This window comes from Dipteris shenzhenensis, chromosome 25, assembly GCF_047967505.1.
Source record: "Dipteris shenzhenensis isolate YYH24624 ecotype China chromosome 25, Dip_SZ_1.0, whole genome shotgun sequence".
Lineage (NCBI taxonomy): Eukaryota > Viridiplantae > Streptophyta > Polypodiopsida > Gleicheniales > Dipteridaceae > Dipteris > Dipteris shenzhenensis.
In genome coordinates, this window is record NC_141620.1 from 30,317,493 (window position 1) to 30,339,679 (window position 22,187).

General features: G+C 43.6%; 1 protein-coding gene across 1 annotated transcript in view; it reads left to right on the forward strand.

Annotated features, from left to right (window-relative positions):
- PNSB1 (NDH-dependent cyclic electron flow 1) overlaps positions 1 to 22,187 on the forward strand; it is a 53,444-nt gene that overhangs the window by 16,408 nt on the left and 14,849 nt on the right. The window contains exon 5 of the mRNA XM_087396561.1: positions 1,575 to 1,660. Within this exon, the coding sequence (XP_087252687.1) occupies positions 1,575 to 1,660 (86 nt within the window). The remainder of the gene's footprint in view (positions 1 to 1,574; positions 1,661 to 22,187) is intronic.

A 22,187-nucleotide genomic window follows, 5' to 3' on the forward strand; every position in this document is an offset into this window, starting at 1 on the left:
GTACTGAATAGTGTACGGAAGTGCCGTACAGATTGTACGGCACTGTACGGGAAGTGCCGTACAGGTACGGTGACCACGACAGATACCGTACGGTATCTGTCCACGGTGTACGGCGCTGCAGATGACAGATACAGCAAAAAGCAAATGCAGTACAGGTACCAACAGTACAGGTCGACGGCGCTGTACGTCGACGGCGGAATCGTACGGCGATGTCTGAGCGGCAGGCGACAGGATCGTACGGCGATGTACGGGAGCTCCGAGCTGTACGGCGTACGGCGAGGTACGGTTGCAGGTACGGAAACTCAGAGCTGTACGGCGAACGGCAGTCTTAGAAATCCGTACAGTCGTACGGACTGTACGGTCAGATTTGCTGAGGCTGAAAGTCGAGGCAATGGTTGAAGCTGGAGGGAGCAAGGAGCACCATGCTCTGATACCAAATGAAGGATTAGAAAGAATGAGAGCCAAAGAGTGTGAGAGCTAGAGAGAGTGAGAGAGTCAAGAGCTTGGAAGCTGTAGATGCTCAATAGAGTGTGTGAAAAAGTACAACTCAAAGTAGTGTAGATAAGGTTTTGTCATAGTGACAAAACCTTAGTAGTCACTAACCATAGTTAGTGAACTAACTGCAGTTAGGGGGAAAAACCTCTAAATGAGGGAAAAGTGCCCCTAACTAACTTATTATATTACATTGGTCACTGCTGAATTATAGATATAATTCCAACATGTACTCCCTTGGTTCCTTCATTAAACCCTAACCAAGACTGATTTTATCAACTCCCTAAAAATTTTATGCCACATGATCCTCAAGACTCAAAGCTCTTCCCAACCATTGCATAGATCTTGTCCTCATGCCAAAGCAACCCATGAGGGTACACGTGCACACTCATCTTAGCGCAAGTCTAGGCATGATTGCCAACCCATCGGATAACACATCAAGACAAAGAAGAAATATTAATAAAACCATTCACATCTATTTAAAAATGCTAATAAGAGGAGCATCTCCCCTAAGAAGTTTGCACTCTTACTTCTTCAGAGCTCTATCTTCTTGTCTTCTTTTGAAATTCCTAGTCCATTTGTCACCTTTGGTTTGTTTCTTCTTCTTTTTCTGGAAGCATGTAATATTTTTCTCACCAAACATAACAGCTGCCCATATCACTTAGTAGCTGCAATTGCTCTGATAAGTGACACAGGCCCTTATTTGTGTTCTTTGGTCTCATTGACTCTTTGAATCGTAGCAGACATGATGGATTTGATGCCTGTTTTCTTAATTCTCTTCTCTCCTTGGCATTAGTTTGCATACAAAAGCAGCAGGATTAAATTTGTGTAGTGTACCCATTAGGATTCTCCTCAGGATTATTGCTACATCATTGAGCTTGTACCTGGGTACATTGTGTAATACTTATATTTCTGAATCTTTTTGTGCTATCTGAAATTGTGGGGGATGTGGGGTTCCTTTCTTTTCCCTTGTGGCAAGTCATGGATATTTTTTTGTATACATAAAGAATCAAGGAACAATGTGTTTAATGATGAATGCTACAAATAACAGTTAGAACTTCTGAATCTATGAATTTTTGCAGTTGGCTGCTATCATCAATGACTCTTTGGGTGTTGTGACGACAAACACTGCTGCAGTGCAGCTTGCCTGTGCATTAAAAAAGCCCAGGTATGTTGATCATTCTTCTCTTTTCAACGCTTCTGTTGCAGGTAATGTATGAGGGTCATACACAAATATTAGGTATGCCCTATTACCCTTCTTAGAACAATTCATTCTGATTTTCTGCGCCATTCTCTCTCTCTCTCTCTCTCTCTCTCTCTCTCTCTCTCTCTCTCTCTACACAGTACTAGGGCCCAGGACAACAGTCAGGCTGGACCCCCCCGAAGGATTTTATTGCTTGAGAGAAGAATGAATACAAGAGTTCAGAGTAGAGCTGCTCTTACAAAAATCCAAAACGTGAAGAATTTTACATGAGCTCTCAGGCTCTCTTTCTTGGTCACTTGTCAAATTCTAAATTACTAATTACATGCCACTAGGGTCAACTCTGGAGTCTTCAAAACATTTGGTCACGCGAGTGATCTCCGAAATGCTTGCTACGCTCCAAATTGCTTGGGTCTTCAGCCCCTCATAGTACCTGTAACAATTAATTAAACCGCACCACCATGGTACCCATTAATTGTTAGCGCTTTGCATGCAAATAATAAACTGGGGACTAATCCTAGTCACGGTGGGCGTCCCCTTTGAACACATGTGCACACACAACAAATAAATTATATATATATATATATATATATATATATGGGATTGACCGGAGTCAACGCTCTTGATCATAATTAAGGGGGGCTTTGACCAATCGTCGAGGCGCCTTAATTATGGCCAAGTCTCTCCAACCGAAGCTGGCACATCTCTCCAACCGAAGCTGGCACAACTTGGTTAACTGTAGTTAACCCTCTTGGCGCATGCCAAGTCTCGTTGACCGAAGTCAACACTCTCTGACTGAAGTCAGCACTTTGATTGCTTGGTTAACCGTGGTTAACCTTCTTGACCGAAGCCATATCTTCCTAACCGAGGTTAGGCTTACTTAATCGGGGTTAAGTATCTTTGACCGGAGTCAAGACTTTGACCAAATAAAGGTAACTCTTTGAACATAATTAATTAAAAGAACTCTTTGTTATGATCAATAAATGGTCAACTTATGCTTTGACTTTGGAATATTTACAGCCTGGTGACATCTCCTAGGCTTCTATTCAGTTGACTTCAATTGAAAAGCTTCCTTGTAAACATCCAAAAGCTGTGGATGATCAGAAAACATATCCTTATCCATCCACCTTGAATGACTGATACAAATCTGAAACTATTAAGATTGGCTCTGTGGTCAGCCTCTCTTTGAGTATGGTGAAACGTGTATTTTGAGGAATCCCCCATCTGAAAGCTGTTTTTTTCTTAGTAAGATCGTGGAGTGGAGCGGCTATAACCACAAAATGCCTGATAAATCTTATGTAGTAAGAACACAGGCCTAGGAAACTTCGAACTTCATGCATATTTTTCAGCTCTGGCTATTCCTGAATGGCTCGGATCTTTGTGGGATCCATCCGTATACCATCTTTGGATATTATATGCCCCAAGTAATGGATCTCCTCCAGAAAGAATTCACTTTTCTTGCTGTTTGCAAAGAGCTGATGATTTCTCAGCTCTTGAAACACTGTAGCAAGATGTTCCTTGTGCTCTTCTTCGGACTTAGAAGAGACAATTATGTCATCGAAGAAGGTACCAGTGAACTGTCTGTAGGGTCGGAAGATGCAATCGATCATCCTATTGAAAGTAGCTGGGGGCATTAGTAAATCGTGAGGTTGTATCCCTTCTTGGTGATAGCCACTCTTTGAGGCTATCTGAAAACTGAAGCTCCATTTAACTGATCCAGCACATCATCAATGCGCAGAATATGGAATCTATTCTTGATGGTCATTTTGTTCAGTGCGCGGTAATACGGAATGAGCCATCTTTCTTTTGTACTAGCAGTACAGGGGAACAAAAAGGAGAAGAACTGGGCTGAATCAGTCCCTTGGACAACAAGTCCTGCACCTGAGTCATAATCTCCTCTTGCTGAGTTGCACTAACTCTGTATGGGGGCCTATTGGGTGGCTCGTTGCCAGGAATGAGTTCTATGCCACGATCCTCAGGTCTCTTAGGGCGTAACTCCCCTGGCAAAGCGTCAGAAAAGCAATCTTTTAAAATTTTTAGAAACTGAAATTTATTCTGATCTGGCTCACTTATTTCAGCATGCATTTCCATCTCTCTCTCTTTTACAAAAACCATGTAAGCTGAAACTACAGACTTTATTTCATTTCCAACCAACAACCACACGATGTACTTTGCCCCTATGTACAAACTCCAGCACTCTTTCAGGAAGAGTCAACTTCACTGCCTTGCGATGAAACCAAGGCGTACCCAACACTACATCATGATGTTCAGTGGAGAAATGTAGTCGTCTTCCTGGTCCACAGAACTCTGTACATGAAGTCGGAGCTTCCCTATCAAGGGAGTGATTGGCTTCCCATAGAACATCTAGTCAGCATCTAGAGCCCTGCCCAACTCCTCCGTCTTTATTCCCAACCTCAAGGCTAGATCCTCTGATATAAAGTTATCGGTGGCCCCTGGATCAAGTAAAATCATCGCTTGTTGGTCTCCGACTTTGCCGCGTGATAGCAGCAATTTTCGTTCCTTTGGGTTTGAAACATGACTCAATATGTCAGGAATTCCTCCTGCCATTGGCTTGTGTGGTCCCCGTGGCTTCTTTGCCTCTTTTGCCTTTGGAGTTGAAGGCTTTTCTGCATGCCCCTCTTTGCCGCATCTGAAGCATTTACCCTCTTTCTTGAAAGTTTCAATCTGTTCAGGGGTAAACTATGGTCTTCCCTTATAGGGCTTTTGTACCTGGTTTCCCCTCGGCTTCTGAGGCTGAAATCCCCTCTTCTGAGCCATGGGAAACCCTCTTGTTTCAAACTTGGGGGTCGCTGGCTTTTTATCCCCCGATATCCCTGCCTGTAGTGAAGGCACACTAGGAGACTAGCCACATTGGCTGAATGCATAAGATCTGATATTTCTTTAATATCTTTAGTGTTCACTTGGGCTTGTATCTTTGGAGTGAATCCGGCCCGGTACTTCCTGAGTTGAGTCTTGTCGAAAATTCTCTTGAAAGGCGAAACCTACAAGTATGAACCCCAAAATTTCTGGCTGTAAGACTCAACTGTATCTTGTGCTTTCATATGTATGCTCTCCCATCTTGTACTTTTATATGTATGCTCTCCCAACCAAGAAGGACATGATCTCGAAATTGTTTGGGAATAAACTGTTTATAGAAAGCTTTCTTGAAGTCCTTTCATTTCTTGGGGGCTACATAGTTGGCTGTTTTAGCTATCCACCATGCACTGGCTGTACCAGTCAAGTGCAAACCAACCATACAACGCTTTGAGGACTCACTGAAATTTTCTAGGCTGAAGGCAGCATCAAACTGTGTTATGAACTGCATTGCCTTCTCAGCTTGGCCATATTGGCCATTGTAAGTGGCAAATCTTACTGATGTCCCACCATCTTTGAATTCTTTAGTCTCTGCCTTCCTGCTGGACTTCTTCTTCTTCTTCTTTGGCTCTGAAGATCCAGAAGGAGGTGATGTTGAGGATGAAGAGGTAGAGCTAGAAGAAGAAGATGAATTGGATGAACTGTGATGATGCTTCGTCTTTTTCTTCTTGGGAAGAGGACCTGCTCTTTGACACAAACTCTAACTAATCCGTTTCTTTCTTTTCGTCAATCACAAGTAAAACCATAGTCACAGGCATAGGCATCCATATTTCCTCCCAGCCTATCTCATGGATGGCATGCTCACAAAGATATGTAATTTCTATTTCTTCATGCCTATCCACAAGCCCTCAGTTCCCTAGATGGTTCCCTCTGCCACATGTCATCATTTTAGACCTTTAACTTGGTACACCATTTACCCCTCTCTTGGGGCACAATTAAAACATTTGCCCCTTGGCATTTTTACACATTTAGGTGCACCTAGGCCTTAGCACTCAGAACCACCTAGTCGATGCCAATACACCCTCACCTAGGACCTTGGCAGTTACTTCCCTTGACCATTTTATTTACGCACATGAAATATTACAAAAGTCGGTCATCTAAGAGAAAATGCCCACCGATCTTTCCGAGGTCATGCTATCTCGGCTAGAGCATAACATTACTTCCCTCTTTAAGCATCAGCGTCCTCGATGATGAAATATGGGAACACTCTCCGTAACTGGTATACGGATTTCCAAGTAGCTTCCGATAGAGGTAGACCATGCCATGCAACCAACACCGTGGGTATCTTCCGATTGCGTACTTGCATTGTTCCTCGGTCGAGGTTTCTTGTTGGTTTGCGTCTTGCATTATCCTCTATCTCCTGAAACAAAACAACACCTTCGATTAGTGAGTCACCAGTATGCAAAAATTTCTTTAAACGAGAAACATGAAACACTGGGTGCACCTTACACCCCGGTGGTAATTCTAATCTATAGGCTACCTTGCCTATTCTTTTTAGAATTAACCATGGCCCACAATATCGAGGTGATAACTTAGCACACTCTCCTGCAGTCAAAGACTTAGAGTGCGAAGGAACTCTGAGAAAAACTTTTTCTCCTTCCTTAAATTCTCTAGTGGATCGGTTTACATCCGCATACGCCTTAGCTCTATCCATAGCTTGGCGGATGTTAGCTCTCGCAAGTGCTAGCATCTCCCGCATCTGAACCACAAAGTTCGCGGCACTAGGCACTTTCTGAGGTACTCCAACTATAGTTGGATTCGCTGGCCTATAACCATAGTTTAGTTCAAACGGACTGAATCCTGTAGAGGAATGCTTTCTATCATTGCAGGCAAACTCTAACAATGGCAACCACTTGTCCCATGTATGTTGCCTCAATGACACATATGCTCTAAGCATATCCTCTAAAATCTGGTTGATTCTTTCTGTCTGACCATCCGCTTCTGGATGATCCCCACTACTCATTCCCAACTCAGTCCTTAGTGTCTCAAATACCGCAGTCCAAAAATGACTGGTAAATTTGACATCCCTGTTTGACACTATGGATTTGGGTAATCCATGCAGACGAAATATATGTCTAATAAACAAATCCGCCACTTGCGGAGCACTAACAGACTCTCTAGTTGGAATGAAGTGAGCCATCTTGATAAGACGATCAACCACCACAAGGATAGAATCATATCCACCTTGTGTCGTAGACAGACCTACAATAAAGTCCATGGAAATGCTCTCCCACTTACTTAGTGGTATCTCCAAGGGCTTTAAAAGGCCGGGTGGCTTTACCCACTCTGCCTTACTTACCTGACACGAAAAACAACGTGTCGCATATTCATGAATATGCTTTTTCATCCTTGGCCAAAAGAAATCTCGCTTCACGAGATCATATGTGTTCTCGACTCCTGGATGTCCCGCACATGGGCTGTCATGGCACTGTCGAACGACTCTCTGCTTGAGATCATTCTGATTTACTACTACCTTGCCATTTCTTTTCAGCATACCATTCCTTCTGGCATATCTTGCATACGTTTGGCCTTTTTGGGATGCCAGGTCATCATTTTCGTTTCCTCCGGGTTTTAACACATGAGCCTTAGGCCAAAGGCTCTGGACAAACTCGTCCACCTTTTGAGTTTCTCTAATCTCGGCCATTAGAGCACTCTCTAATACCGTGAAACTCATGTTATGCATAATGCGTGACAACGCATCAGCAACTTTGTTATCTTTTCCTCTTCGGTACCGAATCGTCAAATTAAACTCCTGCATGAGTTCTGCCCACCTAGCTTGGCGGCCTCTCAAGTCAGGCTATTTACAAAAATGTTTCAGAGTATCATGATCAACATTTACATAAAACTCAGATCCATACAAATAATGTCGCTATGTTTTCAAAGCGTGGATAACAGCATACAACTCTAATTCATGAGTTCGCCAATTCCTTTGAGGGGGAGAAAGCTTCTTGCTTTCAAAGGCTACTGGCCTTTCCTCTTGAAGGAGAACTGCTCCTACCGCAATGCCACTTGCATCAGTTTCCAAGAACAACGGTTTCTGGGGATCAACTATTTTTAATACCAGTCCTGTGACCACAGCTTGTTTTATGGTGTTAAAACTTTCTTGTTGATTCTGTCCCCATATAAGAGGTACTTTATCTGAGGTCAGATCAGTCAATGGCGATACTATTTCGGAATATCCTTTGATATGCCTTCGATAAAATTGGACAAATCCCAAGAATGATTGCAAAGCGGTCAAACTCTGAGGGATTGGCCAAGTCAGTATCGGAGCCACTTTCTTTGCATCCATTTCTACCCCCTCTGGAGTAATTATGAATCCTAAGTATTCAAGTCTAACCATACACAGTATAGTTTCCTTCTTATTTACATAAAGACTGGCTTTGCTCAAAGTATTGAACACTATTCTCAAGTGTTCATGATGCTCAGTAACACTTTTACTGAATACTAGAATATCGTCAATAAAGTATACAACAAACTTTCCGATATACGGACGTAGTAAATCGTTCATAAGCATGACGAATGTAGCTGGAGCATTAGTAAGTCCAAAGGGTATTACCAAAAACTCATAATGACCAAACCTGCTTCTAAAAGCGGTTTTATGCACATCCTCGGCTCTAATACAGATCTGATGGTAGCCACACTTAAGATCTATCTTACTGAAAATTACGTTTCCATGTAATGCATCTAGCAAATCATCGATTCGAGCCATTGGATACCTGTGCTTAGTAGTGATATTATTCAATGCTCTGTAATCTATATAGAGGCGAAAAGTATCATCTTTCTTCCTCTTTAATATTACTGGCGAAGCAAAAGGTGAAAAACTTGGTTGAATCTGCCCCAGCTTGAGGTATTCTTCCAGTTGTCTTCGCACCTCAGCTTCTTCTGTAAAGTTTAATCTATAGAGAGGTGTATTTACAGGTTCTGCCTCCGGGATAAGCTCAAATTTATGTTGAACATTCCGCTCTGGAGGTAACCCATAAGGTAACTCATCCCTAAAACAATCAGAGAACTTCTCCGATATCTCTTTAGCCAACTCGGCCATTTTCCCATCTTGGGTAGCCTCAGTGCTAGTCGACGCATCATCAATTGACTCTACCGATGCTATACACAGACACAGAAACTCTTTTGGAGTCTTCCGAATTTGTATGGCTGAAATCAATGGTCCTCGAGGTAAATCCTTCTCACCTCGCAAAACATATTCTACCCTGTTCATCTTGAACTGGTAAATATGCTTTTTCCAATCAATGGCTGGATTTTTTCAAAAATGCCAAGCCATGCCTAGGGCTATATCTGCGTGAGCAAGCCTGGTCAATTCAAAGTCCAGCTTCTCAACATAGTTCTATATTCGAAGTTCCAACTGGGTAACCCTCTGGTCCCATACTTCAGTTGAACTTCCGTCCGCCATCCTGATTGTATAAGCATAGTCAGACGGACTAGTTTTCAACTTGAGCCTCTTAATAAGCTTCGAGTTGATTACATTGTGCGTTGACGCTAAAACAACACAATCACATCATGATTGGCTACTTGTCCTTTCATTTTAATCAACTCGGGCTCATCGAAAACCGTATATCCCGTTGCTGCGAGCTTTGAAAGGATGTTATCACGTGCACCGCTTACTAACTTAGTAACAGACATACTTAACAACACATGTACTAACCTCTGAGAAGGTCTCGCCAATTGCATCTGCATATGTTCCGCATTGGGACTCTCTTGCATTTCTGCGTCGCATTCAGATATTATCATATTGACCGTGCGACGGTCTTTGTTTAGTGGACAATCTTTCCACTGATGTCGTTGAAGGCAGCCGAAGCACAATCTTTCTTTTCTAGCTTTTTCTTTTTGCTCAGGGGTCAACGAGGACTTTGACCAAGCTCAGGCTGCCATTGGAGTTACTTTTCTTTTCACCCTAACGGTGGTACTTGTCTTTGTTGGTCCCTCAACCGGCTTCACCTGCTTGGTTTGGCCACTTGGCTGCGAGACACTTGTCTTTGAAGTCCATTTCCTTTGAAATCCCCCTTTCCTCGGGTACTCATGCTGAGTCTTTGCCTGCACAAATCCACTAGATCTGCCTCTGGCATCCTCATAGTTGATGGTTACTGCAATAGATTCATCTAATGCAGTCACATATTTAGCCCAAACTTCCATTTTAATCTTGTGGTTCAGTCCATAGATATAGTCTTTCAACTGAACCGACATAGGGAGAGGGTCTGTTATCTTCATAACACATTCCCTAAACTTGTCAGTGTACTCTGCCACCGATAAATTCCTCTGGCGAAGGTTTCTATAAGCATCCCAAGCTCGGGACTCTTCGTCAGGTGGAAGGAAGTGTTTCTTAAATTGAGCCTTAAACCTTTCCCAGGTGGCAGGGGCAACTTGATCTTTCTGTTGCTTTATCCACCATCTATCCGCTGCCTCAATAAACAGGTGAGTGGTCTCGCGGATTTTCCTTAGATCAGATTTGATTTCACAAATGGCGAAGGCTTCTTCCCACTTGTGTAACCAAACCTCGATCACATCAGAACTGAGCTCGGTCATCCGACCAGCGTACTTCTCGGGTCTATAGTTGGCAATATTAGGTACCTTGACCTTTGCACGTTCTGATGAGTGTATACTGGGCTCTGGCTCTGCTGGAGCTTTGCCCTTTTCATTTCTAGATGGTCTAGCCGACAAGGCTTGCACCATCTCCCTAATTTCATTTTGACCAACATTCACTTGAAGTTGTTGGTTCATGATCTGTTGTAAAGCATCTTCTAATACATAAATCCTACCCACCAGAGTAGGTGTGTGTGATGGGACATTTCTTGCGTAGATCGCGCTCTAGATTCACTAGGATTTACCTTGGAATCTTGTCCCCCTGTCTCCATTCTTTCAAAAGGGAAAATAGAAAGTTTTTATTTATTTATTTATTTATTTTTTCAACTTCTTTCCGTACGTCAAAACCCCAAAATTACATCACACTTCGAATTCCCCTTTTGCTGTACAGGAATAATAGACTGCAACTGAAAAGTTGTATAGAAGGGAAAAAAAGATGCTCCTTGGATGCTCCACGTAGCGCAAATCACCCGGACTTCCTTCTTCTGCCAAAGCCTTTTGCAAGTCTCTAGGTTTCTGCAAAACTCTGTCTTTCTAACAGGAAATTAACTGACAGCAGATAAGTGGAAACTGGTGGCCAAAAAACTCTTTTTTTTTTTCCACAGTAATTGGATGGATAACTGTCTGGTTACACTAATTGGACCAATTGGCTCTGGTTTGGTGAACAGATGAATTATCTGCAGTTAGCTAGACCAGACCAAACGACACGGTCTCATATTTTCACCCTGATTCTCCGTCGAATCCCCACGTAGCCATGAGCTGCCTATGCGTCGCCCATCGCCATCTCTTACAAAATCAGCCTGCTCTCTATTTCGTCAGACGTGCGCCTGCGTGAAGGTAATCTGTGCCTTCATCAATTGCGATCGATGCCTACAGCTTCTCAGAGCACCTCATATCATCCATCAGGTGTCTCTCAGGTGTACCCCGTCGCGTGGAGGTCACGAGCCCCTGGAATCGCCATCACGTCCTCATTCGTAGATGAGGCTAATGATGCCCTTGACACCGCCAACACCTCGCTGCCCGTACGTCACCGATCGTCACACCTCAGCTCCATGAAGCAAATGATACGCTATGTCTGGTTTTTTTTCCGTCGATTCACAGCTTGAGACCATGAGCCGAAGGATATGCAATCTGATGAAGCTCCTGCGGCTTCTCAGAAAACCGGAGCGAATCGGTGAACGCCTTCATACGTAATCCCTTTGTTAAGCCTGACAGCTCTGATACCAAATGACACAAACTCTAACTAATCCGTTTCTTTCTTTTCGTCAATCACAGGTAAAACCATAGTCACATGCGTAGGCATCCATATTTCCTCCCAGCCTATCTCATGGATGGCATGCTCACAAAGATACGTAATTTCTATTTCTTCATGCCTATCCACAAGCCCTCAGTTCCCTAGATGGTTCCCTCTGACACATGTCATCATTTTAGGCCTTTAACTTGGTACACCATTTACCCCTCTCTTGGGGCACAATTAAAACATTTGCCCCTTGGCATTTTTACACATTTAGGTGCACCTAGGCCTTAGCACTCAGAACCACCTAGTCGATGCAAATACACCCTCACCTAGGACCTTGGCAGTTACTTCCCTTGACCATTTTATTTACGCACATAAAATATTACAAAAGTCGGTCATCTAAGAGAAAATGCCCACCGATCTTTTCGAGGTCATGCTATCTCGGCTAGAGCATAACACTCTTTTCCTCTTTTTGCTGTCCTTATGGCGAGACTTCTTGCTCTAGTTAACCGGCTATGGTCTGGCTAGCTAAAACCAAGGCTAGTTGGTCAGACTTGGTTTGTCTAACTAGTCTGATTTGGTTAGACCAACTAATTGAACCTCTGACCAGGATTAACTAACCAAAGTTAACGTAACCAATGGTCTGCCACGTCAGCCTACCACGTGTCTTGCCACGTTGATGAAAGAAAAGTGGTAGGGAACCTAGTGAAGAGCCTATGCAACCAAAGATAGGACGGGGGTGAAGCAACTCTCTTTCATTCCATGCAAATGTTTACCAGTTCAGCATGCATGGTCATGCCTCAGAGAACCAGGAGTATCTTTCATGAAAGCAAAAGGAGAGAAAAAAAACAATCATCAATCACCATAACTCAATTAGCTCTGTAGATGAGGTTGGGACTCCCTATGGGATTAGACTAGCAATATGGGCTCCAATAGAAATAGAGCAAATGTACAATGCCCAGAGCATGTACCCTGACCACGGTGACTTGAGACAATACCGTCAACAGGCCACAAACAAGCACAAAGACACTAGGAAGACTCTCAATCGAGAGGAACAATACACTGTACCACAAGCGATAGAAATGAGCCACAACTCCTGCAGATCATCCAAGATCTTCCAGACTTATAGTTGAACAGGTCTTCACCCCTCCTTGTCCACACGTATGGGCAGCTTCCCAATCAGCGTTGTCTTCATGTAAACAGCAACCTCTCCTTAGTGTATGAGCAGTCTCCTGTGCAGTCCTTTGGCTCTTCTCCTCAAATTAACGTTCACCTCAAGAACAAGCGATCAGGAGCTCTTCAAATTCCAACGACAGAATTCCAGCGAAGGGGGGGTCTGCTTCATACGTGCGCCTCAAGCAAGCAAAGGCTCTCTCTCACAATCAGCGCAGAAGGTAGCGTAGATCACCAGCGACGTACAATCAGCGCTGTCTTCTTCCTCTTCTCCAAATTTCCAGATTTGTCACCTTCTCTCCCGCTTTTTGAAAAGCCTCTCTCCCCTTCTCTGCAATCTCCGCTCCTCCTCTATAACGCAACGTCAACTCCCTTTGGAAATCCCTTCATGCCACCCACGTAATGAGCCAAGTCCCCACGTATTGCAGCATTGGCTCCACGTAAAATCGTAGCTTCCTCATGCAAGCCACCTCTCTATGCAAATTTTCCATGTCATTGCCTCCTTTTACCACTCTTCTACCTTGCCTCAAAAACAATTGCACCAAGACCATTGCTCACACAATTGGGGTCACATTTCACTAGCACACAACCATCCTTCAAAACAAGGTATTTTGATGCATGCCCACACATTTACCACATTGGATGTAACATAGATATTGACATGACAACATTCCATGCACAGAAGACCATTTACCACATGTAAAAAAACACAAAAAACTTTACAATTGACATTCAACCACCGATCCCGTCACACATGGGTACATTGCTCTGGAGTGCATCCATATTGTGTTTTCATCACTTCCCATAGGAAGTTCCTACAAACATTTTATTTCATAGTCAAATATTTACATCATATCATCTATGTCTTTGGAGCCAGAAAAAAACCTATCACTAGCTAACTATGTGCGCCTATGTGTCTCCCTACATTATTCATAGTGCTAGTATTTTATTGCTTTTGTAGTCTTATCATGTCTTGCCCAACCCCAAGCTGCAGACATTTATGTCTTGTAGTCAAATATAGTTTTGAGGTCTTCAGTCTTGCCTTCCTGCATCACAAGAGGGCCACATGTGTTTACTTGCATGATACTGATCACATATTTCTTTAACCTCAGCCCATTGACTCTATTCTTATGCAACATCCCGTCCAAATCAGCTAGTTGATAAGATCTATTTGGGTACTCCTTCACTACCTGATACGGTCCTTCCCACTTAGTCACAAACCTTGTCTTGAAAGTGAAATCCAACTTACTGTCATATCTCAGAACGAGATCCCCTTCTCTGATATACTTATCTTTGTACACCAGATTGACCCTCCTTTGATTTGCTTCTTGAGCAGCAACATAATGATCCACAGCCTTCAACCAGTCCAGTTTTGCTTCCTACAAACTTAATAACCTATTTGCGTATGCTGAATTTGGCTCCTCGTTCATCTTTATAAAAAATTGAAGGGTTGGAATCTCCACTTCAATTGGCAAGACAGCCACTTCGATTGGCAAGAGAGCTTCTTTGCCATACACCAGATGAAAAGGAGAAAACTGTGTACCTTGTTTTACAGCGACACGATATGCCCACAAACACCATGGTACAGTGAGGTCCCAACTTTTCTCATGGGTTCTTATCATCTTTCCCATAATGCCAGTTGACGCACCACTGAAATACTCATCCATAGCATTGCAATGTGGATAGTGAGGAGTTGCATACCTGTGTTTGATTTTTAGTTTGTCACAAAGGAGATCCATCAATTCACTTCTGAACCCGGGTCCACAGTCAAATACAAGCTCCAAGGGTACACCAAATCGGCAATAGATATATTCATAAATAAACTTATTGACTATCTTTGCATTGGCCGCCTTCACATGCTTTGCCTCACCCCATCGAGATAGATAATTAACAGCAGTCAACAAGTAGCAGTTTCCTTGTGCAGTCATTGGCATTGGTCCGATTGCATCAACACCCCATTTCTCAAAGATATTAAAAGCAACTACTACATTTCGAAGCTCTGGATGAAGGATTCTCTTACCCATTTGCTGGCATTGGAAGCAAGACTTACACCAATGCGTGATGTCCCTTTGTAAGGAAGGCCATACTTACCCCTCTGTCAAAATCTTCCTCAACATGATCTTGAAGGCAAAATGGCCTCCACATATACCTTCATGATTGGCTTTTAATATATGCAAGATCTCCGAATGCCATGGTATCCTTCTGAGAATCAAATCAGCTCCATTGCTTTGGTTTGCATCCATATTGCTCTGGAGTGCATCCATATTGCGTTTTCATCACTTCCCATAGGAAGTTCCTACAAACATTTTATTTCATAGTTAAATATTTACATCATATCATCTTTTTTAGGGGAAAGATGTCTTTGGACCCAGAAAAAAACCCATCACTAGCTAACTATGTGCACCTATGTGTCTCCATACATTATTCATAGTGCTAGTGTTTTATTACTTTTTTTGTCTTATCAATGTCATCCGTTGAGCTGGCTGCCATGTCATTTCTGCACATGCCATGTGTTCTGCTCTTGCACTGCCACATGTACACCTATGCCACGTCATCAAAAGCCACGTAAGCCTAAGGTTTTAGACCTTGGTTGGCTAGTCAGGGTCGTGAGAACCTTTTGCATCTCTGCGTGAAGATCTGTCTGTCAGCCTCACAAAGTGGTGATGTCGTTGCTTAGATCCGTCGGACGCTCGTGGCTTCATGACACCTTTCCGCCATGAAGCTTTCCTATGTAGTCTATCAGACACCTGTGGCTTCATGACACCTACGCAGCTTGCTTACATCATCACGAGTTCCGTCGTGAATTCATCTCGAAGCTTCTTCTGGCTAGCGTCACGTGACGCATCGTCTGGCATTCCACGACACCAACGACCTCTCGGGTTCACACCTTTGTCAGTGACTTCATCACTCTTTGTGATGAGAGCTTCTCTGTAAGAAATCCTAGATTTACTATATTTAGAAATGTGCTAAGGAATCAAAAGGAGACTGAAATAGCAGAGAACAAGGAATATTTGTATTGCTTAAGTGTCTGTAGTGTGTCATCCATACAGTTGGGCCTCTCTTATATAGAGAGTGAAGAGTCACACATGAAAAGGTGTGTACTCCAAAGTGTATGTGCATGAAGAGGTGTGTACCCCTTGTAAAGGGTGTGACCCTTGATGAGAGGGTACATTACAATGGTAGTGTCTCTTCAATAGAATGTCTCTTGTGAAGGGTTGTGCCTCATAGGAAGTGTCTTGTCGAAAGGGCATACTTGTTAGAAACCAAGAGAGTGAAAGAGCAGGAAGCAAGAGAGCTGAACGTAGTGTTTGCAATAGAAGAAGTGGCTGTTACAAGAAGTGGGATGGGTTTTGTCTAAGTGACAAAACCTTATCCTTCACTAACTGTGGTTAGGGAAAAAACCTCTAAATGAGGGAAAAGTGCCCCTAACCTACTTATTATATTACATTGGTCACTGCTGAATTATAATAATAATTCTAACACCCCGCTGCAGTGCCAATGTCATGTACAAGGAAATGATCAATCACGAAAAGGATATAAGTTCAGGGCACTACGAAATGCCTCAAACTTTTCACGTGGAAGGCACAGACTTAACTGTCTTGTAGCGATGTGGGGCTACAAATAATAGCACCATGTCACCAGGTTTAAATTCCAGGTGACGTCTATGTTTGTTGGCGGACCGTTGATACCGCTCTTGCGCTTTTCGCTTATGATCCCTGACTTGGAGTAGAATGTCTTGCATTTCTTCCAGAACCTGGTTGACTCTTTTATGCTGTCCATCTGATTCTGGGTGGTAGGCTGAACTGAACAGTAGAGTTGTACCTAAAGATTCGAACAGTGAAATCTAAAAGTGACTGGTGAACTTAGGATCTCTATCGGAAACGATATTCTCGGGCAATCCATGGTGTCGGAAGATGTGTTGTATGAAAAGTTTGGCGATGTCCGGAGCCTATGCACTTCTTTTGCAAGCAACAAAGTGTGCCATTTTGGACAATCGATCAACAATTACCATAATCTGAGTGTTACCTCTGGAGGATCGTGGTAGTGTTGTAATAAAATCCATGGAAATACTTTCTTGCCTTTCAATTGGAACTGGAAGAGGCTGAAGAATTCCCGTTGAAAGTCGTAAGCTTACTTTCATTTGTTGACAAGAGAAGCAAGATGTAACCATTTTGATGACGTCGCTTTTCATATGAGGCCAGTAGTATGTTGCACTGAGTAATCTGTAAGTCTTGTTGATGCCTGGATGGGCAGCATAAGGAACTACATGATGCTCTTTTAACAAAAGACGTCGAACATCCTTGTCGGGTGGTACACAGACGCGATCTTGATAAAAGGTCATCCGTATAAGAATAGGATGAGAAAATCTTCTTTTCGGAAGTCGAAGGTTGATCTTTCGAAAGAACTTGTACTGCTGTGCCGAAGTCTTTATCATTGAGATACTTCCCTTTGAATGAATTCGGAACATCCATAGATAATGTAGAGATTACCATAGCTGATGCTAGAGTTAACCTGCTGAGAGCATCTGCAACTACATTGCGTAGTCCTGGAATGTACTCAATGGTCATGTGAAAGTTGGCCAGAAACTCAACCCAGTGTGTTTGTCGAGCGTTCATGGCTGGAAGAGTAAAGATATACTTTAGAGAGTGATGGTCTGTCTTTACCACCGAGTCGGCTCCCATGAGATAATGTTTCCAAGAGCGATAAGCATGTATAATGGCAAGAAACTCCTTATCATAAACCGGGTATAGGGTTTGGATATCGGAATGTTTATGGCTGTTAAAAGCAATGACTCTGCCTTCTTGCATCAAGACTGCTCCTATAGCAATGTCGGAAGCGTCGGTTATGACCTCAAATGGAAGATTTGGGTCAGCAATAGCCATAATTGGTGTGGCAGTGAGTGCTTGCTTGAGTTGTTGGAAACTATACTCTGTTTTGGGAAGCCACTGAAAAATTGCTGCGCTTTTCAATAATTCGGACATAGGAGCTGCGATCTCGGAAAACTGATAGACTTTTGTATGGTAGAAGTTTGCTAATCCGAGAAAAGAGCGGATATCATGAACATTCTTAGGAGTAGGCTAGTTTCGGATTACCTCGACCTTCTTGGGATCCACATAGATGCCTTGAGCTGAAATAACATGTCCCAAATATTCGAGTTGGGTCTTGAAGAACTCAGTCTTCTCAATGTTGATGTAGAGAGAATTTGCGCGGAGAACTTCAAAAACTTGGTGAAGATGTTGTTTGTGCTCATGTAGGGATCTGCTGAAAATGAGGACGTCATCGAGATAAACGATGACGAACTTATCGAGGAAAGGCCTGAAAATGCCGTTCATTAGTGTCATGAATGTGCCGGGGCATTGTTTAACCCAAAAGGCATGACCAAACATTCATAGTGTCCATACTTTGTTCGAAAAGCTCTCTTGTACTCATCGCCTTCTCTTATGCGAATTTCATGATAACGCAAACGAAGATCAATCTTTGAGAATTGTGTTGCGTGCAGAAGTTGATCGAAGAGGTCATCGATGCGAGGCAATAAATACTTGTTTTTGATAGTGAGCTTGTTGAGGGCTCGGTAGCCGATGCAAAGACGCATTGACTTATTCTTTTTTTCCACAAGTAGTACAGGAGATCCGAAAGGGTTGGAACTGGGCTGAATGTGATCTTTGACGAGTAGTTCGGTCACCTATCTTTGGATTTCTTTATTTTGAGTGTAAGAAACCTGATAAGGAGGTTTCGACGGTGGATTATTGTCGGGAATAAGCTCGATTGGATGATCCACTGGTCGTTGAGGTGGTAATTGCTTTGGCAATTCTTGTGGAAAAATATCCAGGTAGGGTGGAAAAAAGGTTGGTTGAGGTACTCAGGAGGATCCTTTGTTGGTGTCTCCTCTACTGCTGTAACCAACATAAGTGAAGTCTTTACTTGACGTTTATGAACCCACTTCTTTACTTGTAGAGCAGAGGCAACTGGGGTTGAAGGAGAGTCCTTAGAACCAGTTAGCTCAATAAGTTTTCCCTGGTGGACAAACTGGATAGTATGGTTGCGAAAATTGATTGATGGATCATAGTCGTAGAGCCACTGTTGTCCGAGTATGACATCGTACTGAGAAAGAGACATGATGTCGAAGTTCAACTTGTTCGTATAATGTTGGATGCAAAAAGACAAGTTTTTGATCCTGGTGTTGCACAAGAAGGTAGTTCCATTTGCGAGTTCAATTTGATAGTCCATGGGACTAGGATTGGTGGTCAACTGAAGTTTTTCGACCATAGAACTAGCTAGGAAGTTATGAGAGCAGCCACTGTTGATGAGGATAGTGACCGTTGTTCCACGAATCGATCCTTGGACACAAGTACTTGAGTGGCCAGGGAAGGTTTGGGGTTGCTGGCAAGGCTCATGTGGATGGTATTTGCCATTCGAACAGCTTTGCCTTTCTAGTCTTGTGTTGGGGTAGCATCTTTTGTTTGGGAAGTGCTAGGTTGCATATTGGAATTTTGCTTTGGTCGCTTGGGACAATCGAACCATCTATGGTCGCTCGTACAGATGGTACAAAGTCCTTTTGTGCTGGAGTTGTTCTTCTTGTTAGTGGCCGCACCTTTATGTTGGTGATGTCGTTCATGACTTTGTGAAGAGGAAGAGGTGCGATCCTTGGAGGAGTGCTTTTGTTGGGATCGAGCATACGATTTCTGAGACTTGTGGGGATCTTGAGACTGTCACTGACCTTGATTACTCGAGTTTTTTCTAAACTTGGGGTTATCTTGAGGGCGAGCACCCTTGGCCATAGTAGAGTTCTGTGTTCTATTAGAACTCTGCTTCCCTGTGTTTTGGAAATGGGTAATGCGCTTTGCGTAAGCAATAGCGCCAGCTGTGGTGGTGATGTTTGTTTTGAGGACATCAATGCGTAACGAGGGATCTAGGCCTGAGAAGAAAGCATGAAGGCAATCATCATCAGTTAAACCATCGATCTCCAGCACCAATGTGGTGAATTGAGAGATGTAGGAAGACAGGGAGCCCGTTTGCTCCAATTGTCTGAGTTTTGAACGTGCTTGGAAGTCCGCATTGGCAGGTATGAACTACCTACGGAGCACGTGTTCAAAACGTTCCCAAGTTAATACACTTTTGTCGTCCTTTAAGCGGCGTTGCCACCATAGGAAAGGTGTATTCTTGAGGAGGGAGGCTGCCAAGGCAATCTTTTTGCCTTCAGTGAGGTCAACAGTATCAAAGTACATGTGCAATTTTGCGAGCCATTGGCCAACTGTTTGGTGATTTTGTTGACGAGTGTAGGCTTCCGGAAGTTTAATGTCAAGTCTTTTAGTTTTGGAAGCTTGGAGTAAGCGAGAGGGCACGGAGTTCAGTGTTTTCTACCTCTAGTGGGAACGAGTCCACGTAGTTGTCCGGTGGCGTCACGTCATCCTCCGTATGTGTGGTACTGCGAGAATCTTAGAGTTGTTGGACTTTCTGGACCAAGTTGGAGATGCTATCCTGAAGCTGAGAAATTTGAAGTAGTGCTTTGCCTTGTAAGTTGACTTCAGGGGTATTTTTTGGACTTGAGTCGCTCATCTACGGAGAGGCTACACATGAGCGTTGCGACATATCTGAGGTCTTTGTGAGAAGAGCACGAACCTGCGCTCTAGTTTGTACCATTCTTGGAAGAAGATCCGGGCTGCTCCCTGAGGTTGCTCATGTTGGAGGGTGCAGGTGAGGCAGGATGGAACCACCCGTGGAAATCTGGTAAAGGAGGTCCTGTCTGAGGTAACACCAGTGATGTCGAAGTGGGTGTTACTGCTCGTGAGAGTATAGGGGTAGGTCGCACAGTCCACGGATCGGAGAAGGGATAAGGAGCTGCTGTCGGGAGTGGAGGATATTTAGGAGAAGGAGTGCCTTCAGAGTGTAAATATTGTCTTGGGGAAGGTAAAACCTGTGCAAGAGGATATCTGGGAGCTGAAGGAGGTGGAGAGTACCCTGGAGACGCTGAAGCTGAGGGGTAAAAGTCTCTCCAAAGATGGACAGCAAACTCGTGAGGAATATTGGGTTCTGGGTATCTACGTGTCTCGTGAAACACAATTTGGACTGTGCTGAGGAAGTAATGGAATTGAGGTGCCTCACGCAAAAGATATAGGATGTGGTCCAAGTCACTGGAAGGGCATGTGACACGGAAGACCCACGATGCAAAAGCTCCGAAATGGGCTGGTTGTGCAATCTGAACATGATATTGTGTGATAGATGATGCCTGAGGTGTCCTTGAAGGGACTGAGGCATTACCAGGGGTTTCCATGCTTTAAGGAGGGGGCTTTCATTTGCTGTAGATAATGAGCAGCAAATAACAATATGAAAGCGAATTCTTAGAAAAAGAATGGAAAGAATCCTTTTGGCATAGATTAGATCTGCCAGACTGTGCTGAAAAGCGTGTACCAGCGGTGGGCTTCGGGCTGGAAAAAGTACAGCATCAATTGCGAGTTGAAAGAGGTCCTGATGTCGAGTTGGTAGAAGACAATAGTTAGGCTTCAAATTTCGAAATTAGGGTTTTCTGTAGAGGGAGGTGATTCAGCGACCAAACAGTCCGGTTGTGGGCAGAAATATGTTGCCAGCGAGAGCATGATCAACCGATTGGGGCTCGATCTGTTGATAGAGGTGAGATCTTGGAAAAAGAGGGACTGGTTGAAGTGATTTGCAGTAGAAGATGGCGAATTTCTGGCACCTACGCCTTGTTTGCAGAAATCTAGGCAGCAAGATGACGATAGAGGCTGCAAAGGGGATCTGTTCGATCAAAGGGTCTTGTAGGCAGGTATGCAAAAGAGCCAGCTGATGCAGGCAATCGAGAACTATGCAAGATGGAGGCCTGACGAAGGGCACGGCTGGTTGCAAGAGATGGCGCAATCACATACGGCAGAAATCGGCGAAACATATTTCAGGAATTCACGTTTTAATTCGTGCGCCTATTGCTGGGTGGTGGTTACCAAAAATTAAAACGTGGGTTTGGAGAACCCTTGGGTAGTCTAGGGTTAGGCCTTGGGTATAGGGCTGGTTGCCCTTTTTAGGCCCTCTAGGTACCCTTTTGTAGGTTGGTGCTTGGTGCCAAAAGGTGTGTCTATTCTAAGGGGTATGACCCTTGGAATAGGTAAACCATTTCATGAAGGGCTGTAACCCTATTTTAAAGAGGCGTGTCCTTACACGAAAAGGTGTGTCCTTTTTTCCATGATGGGGTGTGTCCCTTGGGTGAGGAGTCAAAAACTCTTCATCAAAAGGTGCGTCCAATGGTGAAAAAGGTGCGTCCCTTGGTTTTGGGACAACCCAAGCACATTAAAAGACACGATTTATGTCGTGTCCATTCACATCAACTCATGATGTGAGGGAGATGGAGAGGCCACTGATGACTTTAGGTGGGGTTGGCGCTAAAATTTTTTACACTCATTCTCTCCATCTCTTCCATGCACAATGTGCGTGGATGTCCTTCTAGTGGAAAGATGAACACAGTAGGATTTGACAACGGACAAGCTAGTGGGCTTCTGCAGCAAGTGAAACATTGAAAGACTGGGAGGGCTCTTGCTAGGCAAAGCAGCGATTAGCACGGTCACTCTGGTATAAAAACGTGGTTTAGTAAGGAGGCTTCTGCTAGAGAAA